This window comes from Dendrobium catenatum, unplaced genomic scaffold (genome assembly GCF_001605985.2).
Source record: "Dendrobium catenatum unplaced genomic scaffold, ASM160598v2 fragScaff_scaffold_993, whole genome shotgun sequence".
Classification (NCBI taxonomy): Eukaryota; Viridiplantae; Streptophyta; class Magnoliopsida; order Asparagales; family Orchidaceae; genus Dendrobium; species Dendrobium catenatum.
The window spans coordinates 2,002,906-2,013,193 of record NW_021319455.1 but is presented as its reverse complement, the minus strand read 5'-3'; the positions used below and the strand labels follow the sequence as shown (position 1 = coordinate 2,013,193).

Below are 10,288 nucleotides of genomic sequence, written 5' to 3'. Positions count from 1 at the left end.
AAAAACATGATAAAGTTAGAGAAGCACATGCCCCCATATGCCCACTTTGAAACTTAAATCCACCATATCTGAAGATGAGATACACATTTTCTAATACATGCAAAGGCTTATTTCTTCATGAGAAATTTTCATGAAAATTTTTTTATGATAAATAATAATAAAAGTTAGTATTTAATTTATTATTATTAATTTTTTTTAGTGTTGGCATTAATTGATAAATATTGATATTTTAAATAAATAATTATAAATTTGCATTAGAATTGAACAATTCTCACCTTTTTTATAAATTTAAAAAAAATGGTCTCTAACTTTTATACTATTTAAATAGGAACTTAAATTATTTAATAAAAAAATTAAATTGATTGAATTTAAAAATTTAAGAGATCAAATATACACTTTTATATAACAAGAAATTATTTTGATCCTTAAAAAAAATTAAGGAAAAGTTTTTTAGGAAAATCAATTTAAGAAAAAAATTATTAAATTTTTGTTACAAAATTTGTTAAGATAAATTTTAAATTTTAATTTATGATATATAATACTAATTTTAATATAATTTAAAAGTTTCAAAAATTTATTTTTGATGTATTTAATGTGAGGATATTAATTATAAGTTTATAACATAAAATTTTCTTCTTTTTAATAGTATATTAGTTTCTCCCTTGATGAGAGTGGGCCATAGCTACTGGAAAGTCTCCCGCCACGTGTCTGTTTTGCCGGTCAATTTAACTGCCTATCGCCTTTCTTCTAAACCGTTTATATACCCCTCAGATCGCCCCCCTTTCTCTCACAGCTGGCTCAAGCTGTACCCCTGCCATTGTCATGTGATCATTTCTTCTATCACATTAGAGATAGAGAGAGAAAGAAATCTAGAGAGAGAAACAGATCTAGAGAGAGAAACATACTATGCACGGTGCTCAAAAGAGGAGAGAGAAAGCCAAATATCTCCGAGAGAAGAGGCCTTAAGAGAGATAGAGAGAGAGTTATAGATGAAAGCTCTCTGCTTTTCTACAGAGGCGTAGATTGATGAAAAATGGCGCAATTGCCTCCCAAAATACCCACAATTCCCCCTAATTACCATCACAAGGGTCTTTCATGGGTGGACGAGTTCCTCGACTTCACGGCGGCCAGGCGCGGAGCTCACCGGCGGTCGGTGAGCGACTCCATCGCCTTCCTCGAACAGCCAGAGACGAGCGACTTTGACCGCCTCGACGATGAACAACTGCTCTCAATGTTCTCTGAACAGGTGGCGCAGCCGCCGCCGGTGTCGTCGGATAATGCTTCTGTGGCGTCGGATGGTAATAGTGTTAATGCGGAGAAGGGCGACGGCGGGGAGCGGAAGATGAAAAGTGAGTTAGAGGAGGAGCACAGCCAATGTATGGATGGGCGGCCGGCTGAAGGGGCAGCGGCGGTGGATCAAGCTCCGCCAGCAGCGGCGGCGGTGGCGGAGACGGAGCTGATTGTGGATAGCAAGCGGGTGAAGAGGTAAGCATAATTGGCAAATTGAGTATCTTATCGGAGTCTCGTGAATTATCCAATTTTGGTTAAAATTTTTTTTTTTAATTTCATGAGCAGAAAATCACTCAAATTTCTCATAACGTGAATCAAATTTTACATAAAAAATGGAAAATTTTATTATTTTCCTTAATTAATTCAATTAGAATAAAAAATTATGTTTGGATATTTAAAAATTATATCAGAAAAATCAGAAAATCTCCAATTTATTTTGTGATTAGTAGAATGTTTAATTTCTTCTGCATTACATAAATATCTGCTTCTGAAAGATTTTGGTGTTTATTTTCTTCAATATTTTTTTAAAAAATAAAATCATAAAATAACATATTTTCTTCAATTCCGTTTGATTTTAAAAGATTTTTGATAAGATTGAGCAGTTTTTAATGAAAATTGGGCAGATGTTCTGATACTAATTTCTTAAAATAAAAATAAAAATTATTAGATTTATTTTAAATTAATGTAATATAAAATTTTAATATATAACACTTATCTTAATGTAGATCCAAACATTTTTAACCTCATGAAGATATATTTCATTAAATTCAGCATAGCTTTAATAATCTTAGTGCTAAATGGAGAAAAAATTATGTAAGGATATTTTTATCAAATTTTGGTCCAAAAAAATTATAAAGCTTCTTAATTTTTTTCAAAATGAATGCGAAATACATATAATTAATCAATTTTCATATTTCATTTCCTAAGTTAAATTCAAAAAATTCATCATAATTAAATTTTAGTCAAAATTATTTAATCCATTTTTTTTCAATCTAAATCAACAAAAGTCCAAAAATTCAACTAAAATTGAGCTTAATTTGAAGTTATTAAATATTATATTATTTAGATAACAATTTTACTCATATAATAATGCTATCTCTTACATTTTATATTTAAAAAAATAAGAAATCATTCAGAATAATTAATGCAATTTCTTCTATTTAATCATTAAAATTAAGATAATTTAGATAACAATCTAAATCAACAAAAGTCAAAAAATTCAACTAAAATTGAGCTTAATTTGAAGTTATTAAATATTATATTATTTAGATAACAATTTTACTCATATAATAATGCTATCTCTTACATTTTATATTTAAAAAAATAAGAAATCATTCAGAATAATTAATGCAATTTCTTCTATTTAATCATTAAAATTAAGATAATTTAGATAGAATCTTTAACTATAAATATTTTTAAAATTATCTCATAAAATCGAATAAAATTTCAAACCAAACGAGCAATGTCATTAAGAGCTTAATGACATTTTGTATTATCTGTGTGCTAACTAAACATCATTAATCATCTTAACCAAAGTTAATTAAGATTAATTAATTTTTCTTAATAATCTTGTTGGTTTTCTTCAGGATATTAGCGAACAGACAATCAGCGCAAAGATCAAGGGTGAGGAAGCTACAGTACATCTCTGAGCTCGAGCGAAGCGTAACAACTCTGCAGGTAATGATAATAATTAGTACTTAATTAGCCTACAGAATTTCAGATTCTAATATCGTATTATCTTAATCACTTAATTAAGACTTAAGATTTATTTTAATCCGTTTTTAATTAAGTTGTGTTGATCTTGAAGACTGAGGTATCAGCTCTGTCTCCTCGGGTGGCATTCTTCGACCACCAACGCTCAATCCTGACCGTCGGAAACAGCCATCTTAAGCAGAGAATCGCTGCTCTTGCGCAAGATAAGATTTTTAAGGATGGTAAGTACGCTTAATTATAATTAATTAGGTGATTAGTATATAATAAACTTCTAAATATTGTAATCTGTTAATTATATTTGTTTAATTTCATATAAGATAAAAAAATAACTTAGTCTTCATTTGAGATAGATTTTTTATTGATTTCTAATGCTTGTTTGAGACAGCTTTTTTATTGCTTCTTAAAGTAGCTTTCTACTAAAAAAATTAAATTTGTGAGAAGCAGTAAGAAAGCCATATCAAACGAAGCCTAAAACAGCTTTATAGTAATTTATTTTTACTAAAAACTGTTTTAAAAAACAGCAAGAAAGTTGTTCCAAACGAAACCTTAAACTTATTTGAGGCAATGTAAGCTACTTGCTAGGCACAGTTTCAAAAAATACTTCTTCAAAAAACAGTTTTTAAAAGCAAGAATTTGAAAAAGTGTTGAAAAATTTGTTTTTTTAAGGAGAAATTATTTTGTGCGGACACTGGACCATCCGAAGACCAATTAGAATGCACCACATTAGTCGGTACACATCAATACCGAGCACAGATACCGAGCAAAAAATGATGTGGTGCATTCTGGTTGGTCTTCGGATGCCGCCCGGGATCCACACAAGATGATTTTTCCTTTCTAAGAGACATTATTTCTCACTAAATGTTTTTCGTATCATGAAAACCGTCGCAAAGCTCTTTTAAATTAAACCCGAAACTTAGGGTTTGTTAGGGGCACCTTTCTTGATGTGCTTAAGAATTATTTAATTTCGTTGTCCACTACTTTCTTGCTATTTCTATTTTCTTCACTATTTTTTATAATTTTTTTATGATGAACTATCATTTTTTGCAATCAGAGTAGCTAAGGTTTTATTTAGAACACTTTTCTTACTGGTTCTTAAAGTAGTTTTCAGGTACAAAAATCAAATTTTTTGTACTAGAAAGCTCCTTTAATAAATAGTAAGAGAACGATTTTTTTACTATTTCTTAAAGCAGTTTTTTAGTACAAAAAATAAAATTTTTAAAATAGAAGTTATTTTAAGAAGCAATAAGAAAGCCGTCCCAAACGAAGCCTAAGGGTTAGTTTGAGACAGCTTTTGACAGTTGTTTTTAAAAAGATTTTGTACTAGAAAGCCACTTTAGAAAGCAGTACCCAAACAAAACCTAAATTATTTTCTCAATAATTACTTCACAATAACTTTATTAAATGTTGCAGCCATCCAAAATAAACCCTTATTTAAATAAAAATCAATTCCATAAAATTTTATGGGCATTGAGAAAATTTATAAATAATTATTTATATTATTATTTACAGCACATCAGGAGGCACTGAAGAAGGAGATAGAGAGGCTAAGACAGGTTTACCAAAGGCAAAAGCTCAAGAACATGGCAGCTTCAACGCTGGAAAATGAAAATAACAAATAACCCCTCGGCTGATCTCTCAATTGCAAATTCCAGATTGTTTGTTGTCTAAGTGCAAAAAATAAAATTGCTTTCCTTGTGATTTGTAAATTATTTATTCTTTTTTCTTATTTTTTATGATTTTTTTATTTTATTTTTATTTTTTAATTTAGTGTGGTTGAGTTGGGCTCGGGAGATGATCAAGATGATAATTTAAGAGTGTTTACTTGCTTGGAAAAAAAATAATTATTATTATATTTTAATATGCTTTTTTTTTAAATTAAGATTAATTATATTTTTTTCAGTTTATTATATTGATTTGAATTTTCTTTTCATTTTACTATTATATGATGGATGTTATCAAACAATTTGATTTTTGAAAAAAAAAAACTATGCAATATTATTAGTGTTGTAATTGAGTCAAGCCAACTCGCGAGTCGGCTCAGACTTGGCTTGTTGACGGGTTGATGAGTCGAGCTTGAATACGATTTCGAACTCGACGGCTTATTGCTCGACTCACGAGCCCTTCGAGCAGCTCGCCGGGGTGACCTTTTGTTGCCGACGGGAAAACAAAAGATCAAGCTCGGGACGGTGGGAAACAAATCAAAGACTGGGCGGAGCGTGACGAGCTTGGGATGGAGTGGACACGAGTCACACAACGACGGTGCTCACGTGTTCCTCGATGACGGAGCTCTGTACGGACCTCAGGACGAAGCAGTCGTCTTAAATGAAGCTCGACATAAGACGAGTTGAGCTCAAGCTCATCTTTTGAGCTAGACTCTAGTTCGAGCTCGATATTTGACAGTCGAACTCGACTCGAATAACTCTTGACTCGAGCTCGACTCAACTCGTTTACACCCCTAAATATAATTGCTCCTCACAAATTGTGAAAAATTATTAGAGTAGAGATTAAAATTATTTATTTAATTCGAAATAAATACAATATAAATTTTGATTGATTATTTTTAAATAAAATTTAATAATAATTTTAAGATTTAACATATCATTTTTTTTTTCAATGATAAAAAATTCCCACTATAAAAATCATAAAATTTTTAAAATATAATTAATTATAAAAGATTAATTATTTTTTGAAAAATAGTAACCAATAGTAATAACTTTGTCTTCATTTTTATGCTTGCTCACAATCTTAAGACTTCGTTTGGGACCGGCTTACTAATTGCTTCTTAAAGCAATTTTATATTTTTATAGCACAAAAATTATAAAATCCTTTAAAAAAAATAATAAAAAAAGTTTCCTTAATGGCCCCTCAAGGCACCAAGGGGAATGATGATACTCATCCATAGCTTTTGAGTGGAATGAATGCCATTCATTCATATCTTTTACTTTGTGAACTATATATTTTTATTAATATGATATTATTTTTTAAAAAATTAATAAGATAATAAAATTTTGCTTTCTTTTTAATGTTTGTTATGTCAATTAGCTATGATGTATTATCTCTTAATCTTAAAAGAATGAATAATGCTATTTAAATGAGCCGGCTCACAAGCTAATGAGTTGAGTTAATGCTGGCTTAAGATTAGCTCATTAGAGCATTGAGCTAGACTCACGATTTGACTTGACTCACTTATACTCCTAATTTGACTAGTATTTTGTTAAGTCCATTTTTTATTTTTTTACTTATCAAGCTTGATTCAAATATCAACATGATCCATGATTTCTTTTTTTTTTTAATTTTATTTTTTTATCAAATAAAAATTAAAATTTATTTTGATTAATTATGTTTAAGATACAATATTAAACAAATAATTTTACCACTATCAACAAATATGTTCAAAATATTAAAAAAAAAAAATACTCAGCATTTTCCTGTAAAAGGTTGAGCAACACTCATTATATAGTAGAAATTCTTTTCTAAATAAAATAATAAATATTGTATAATTTGTTTTTCTTTTTACTAAAAATTGAAAATTTTATTCTCCAATCATAAAAAATAATCTCTTCATGCATCAAACATTTGCTACCAAAGTATATAATAATAGTCTCTATTCATAATATCCTCTTCTCCCTTCCCTTCCACACCAACATAATAGAAACAACCATAATCTCCAAACACATATCCACACTCATCCATCTCCATCATCTCCGGCCATCCCACCGCATCGCATTGCCAGCCGCCGCCATCAACATCGTCCAAGGATATCAAATCCTCTCCCCCACCAACAATTTCCGCTTAGAGCATCTCCATGAACTTGTCGAGCTTATCATCATCAACGTCGCCATCGCCTTCGAACTCCTCATCGAGAAGTTCCAAAAGATCGAGATCAATGGTACCATCAATGTGGATGCCATAGCTCTTGCTCATTGTGGATGCCATGTCTTCCATAAGGAGAGAACATAGTAGAGGGAGATGGAGAAGTGTGTGATTTATAAAGAGAGTCATGTGATGATGTGAAGGTTTTAGAATGGAGAGAGGTCCTTCCACTTGCTGTACAGATAAGCTACATGGAGTTTGATGGTGAAGGGAGGAGAGGAAGGGCAGGAAATAATAAAGGAGAAAATTTAGCCAGCTTAGTCTGATCTAACATAGATTTTATAATTATTTAATTTATTTTAAGATGTGTATATATTAAGAGTGCAAGATAGTCATTTAAAATAATAAAATATTTAATGAAAATTACAAAAATTATTCTGGAACTAAATTGATCATTTATTAATAGACGATTTTGAACTTTTTCTCATTTCTCTGAGGAAAAATACAACTGATTTAGATTTATAATGAATCTTACGTCAAGAATGCAAGGATCATAGCAAGTTTTATATAGTTTGCTTACAAAACAATGCATTTAAGGGCCTTTTTTTCCTAAATTAATAATAATAAAAAAAAAATCTCGTTGAAAAACAAAATAGAGTGAAATTTGATAGAGTACCTATGGGCAATTATGTTGTCAGCTCTCTGCTATATACTTCTGAAACTGGCTGTGTGAAGATAGATCTGTAACTCAAGCTGAAATTAGACCAACGTATGCAGCAAAAATAGCCAAGATGCTCGACAAAACATATGCACTTGCAACAATGAGGGGTACTTTTATCCCATATAGCTTTAGTTGATGTTGCAAAGGGGCCACATGGGAGACGAGTCTGGCAGACCCTTTTCTGTGTATTGTAGCTTTCAGAACAATAGCCTGACACATGCAAAAGGCTCTTCTTGATTCAGAAAATTCAGAGTTCAATTATTTGCATGATGGATGAAGAGTAACTATGCATTGAAACAAATGCAATTGTAGCCATTATCATCGTTACTGTTATCAGTCTTGATCCAAGTAGTTCTCACGATTATCATCGAATGAACACAATTTTTGAGGGAAGCAACATCTTGTCATTCATTTTCCGTATCTATATAACATAAGATAGGTATATAGGTATATGTTAGACCAGTCCGCTGGGCCGACTGGTTTATGGACAAAACAAGAGGAAGTTCCGCCTCTTGTACACACGATCCGATCGCCCCGACATGAGAGAGCTGTTTAGAAAGGATTTTTTTAGGAATTAGGGGGGAAATTTCAAAGGAGGTACTGTTTAGAGATTTCCTTTTGGATTGTATGCATTAAATAGTTTGTTTTCCTAGGGTTGGGGCATCTTGAATTTGGCTAAAATTTGAGATCTCATAGGTTCTTTTGGGCTCTAGCAGTGTCTAGAGATTTGGGAGAGATAGATCCTCCTCTTGAATAGAGGATCAATTGTATCTTGCTATTTTCTTCTGTTAGTTTGTGTTATTGCAATAAAATTCTTTTTTTTTCTCTTATTTTATGTTGGATTTGAGGAAATTTCTCATTGTTTTTCCGAGATTGATAGGATTTACTTGAAATCTTCAAGTGTTTCCTATCAAATTCGGTATCAGAGCAATTTTCTGGGCTAAAATAGAAGTCTTCCTCGCTGAATTTTGCTGCATGCCGTATTTGATCTTGTTGTTTTTGCTTATGGAGGTCAAAATTTGTGTCAAACTTTTTGCTCTTTACTATTGGAGCCTAAATCCAGGTTCCCATGGCAGGAAGAAAGGTAGAAGTGTTGGAGGGGAGATCAAACAATTAAAAACTGAAATTTCAGATCTCCACGCTCAACTTTTAGATGTCAAAGTTAAATTTCAGTCATCCATGAAAAGTTGGATGGGAATTTTTCCAACCTGGGGGATATGTTGAAGAAAGTGCTCAAGGGACAAACCAAAATATCACTGTCTGAGGTGAGGGAAGGTGCCAATGACCAAGGAAGTGGGGAAAATCCTAAGCCAATCAGATGAAAGGAAGATCATGAGGTGGATACTCGAAAGAAAGAAGAGAGAATACCTTACTTAGAACCTATTCCAAGGGAAGAGTTGGGTAGAGGGTATGGAGAGAGGCATGGAGGTAAGGTAAGAATGAAGGGGTGTTGAATTTGAGAGCAAAGGGGCGGATTCTGAAAGAGAGTGAAAATTATGGCCAAAGGGTGGCTGAATTTGAAAGGATAGGAGTTTATTATGATCCAAGGGGTGTTGAATTTGAAAGGAGAAGGTGTGAAGTTGTGAAAGATTTGAGTATGAGTGTAGAATGGATGACTGAGATACTTGGGGAGAACCACCCCCTTGGGGAATCGAAAATTATGGAGGGAACAGAAGGAACGGAGGCGATTTGAGGGTGAGAAAACTGAACATGTCAATCTTTGAGGGGGAGGATGCGCACAAGTGAATCTACAAAGTTGAAAGATATTTCGCCACCAATGGGTTCACAGATGAGGAGAGACCGTTGGCAGCAGACCAATGTTTGAAAGGGAAGGCTTTGGCTTGGTACCAATGAAGGGACATGCGATGACCCATACGAAGTTGGAGGGAGTTCAATGATTGTTTGATAGAACGTTTCCAAACCGGCAGAGGAGGAGACTTCTACGAGCAGTTCTTTTCCTTGACACAGGATAATTCAATGATAGAGTACCGGAAGAAGTTCGAGTACCTGGCTAGCCGATTGGACCGCCTTTTTGAGACAGTGCTAGAGGGGAACTGATGAAGGGACTGACACCAGAGATCTGGGCAGCTATTAGAGTAAAGATGCCTCGTGACTTGGGAGAGGCTATGGAGCTAGCACAGCTGGTGGAGGATCAGAGGTACCTGAAGAGAGGAACGAGAGAAAGCAACTCAATAAGCTCGTACAGGATGACCAACTGACCTTATTGACATCCAAGGAGCCAACACCATATACTCTTTCTGGGACTTCAAAGGAAAGACCTGTGGACAAATTCAAGAAGCTCACAGAAATGAAATTACAGGAGAAGATGGTGAACTGGCTCTGTTTTAGATATGACGAGAGGTATACTCCAGGGAATATGTGTAAGGACCAAACTCTTCAGGTTCTTATCGTTTATGATGACGAGGGAATGGAGGAGGGCGTTGTCTTTCTACCTTGCGGACAATGTGGGTCTTTGTGAGGGGAGTATTGTTAGACCAGTCTACTGGACCGGTTCAGCCGGTCCAGACGGGACTGGCTTACGGACGAAATAGGCCGAAGTTCTGCCTCCTGTATGCACGATCCGATCGCCCTGGCATGAGAGAGCTTTTTAGGAAGGATTTTTTAGGGAATTAGGAGGGAAATTTCAAAAGTATGGGCTATTTAGAGATTTTCTTTTGGATTGTATGCATTAAATAATTTGTTTTCCTAGGGTTAGAGCATCTTGAATTTGGCTGATATTTGAGATCTCTT

The 10,288-nt window shown here is 33.3% G+C and overlaps 2 protein-coding genes across 4 annotated transcripts in view; one reads left to right on the top strand and one right to left on the bottom strand.

Annotated features, from left to right (window-relative positions):
- Window positions 1-803: 803 nt before the first annotated feature.
- Window positions 804-4,729, top strand: LOC110116528 (basic leucine zipper 6-like). The gene is made up of 4 exons (XM_020850131.2): window positions 804-1,485; window positions 2,877-2,967; window positions 3,098-3,224; window positions 4,513-4,729. Exons 1-4 carry the CDS (start codon window positions 1,034-1,036, stop codon window positions 4,620-4,622), a joined length of 780 nt encoding a protein of 259 aa, XP_020705790.1. The 5' UTR covers window positions 804-1,033; the 3' UTR covers window positions 4,623-4,729.
- A 1,785-nt stretch (window positions 4,730-6,514) lies between these two features.
- The window catches only part of LOC110116513 (phospho-N-acetylmuramoyl-pentapeptide-transferase homolog), a 41,971-nt gene continuing 38,197 nt past the window's right edge, over window positions 6,515-10,288 (bottom strand). For 2 of the 3 annotated variants that reach the window (XM_020850104.2, XM_020850105.2), the window contains one exon: window positions 7,257-7,747. In XM_020850104.2, coding sequence (XP_020705763.1) covers window positions 7,565-7,747 — 183 coding nt within the window. In that variant the 3' untranslated portion in view covers window positions 7,257-7,564. Of the gene's footprint in view, window positions 7,064-7,256; window positions 7,748-10,288 lie in introns of those variants that run through there. The other variant, XR_003701771.1, reaches the window with a different exon arrangement.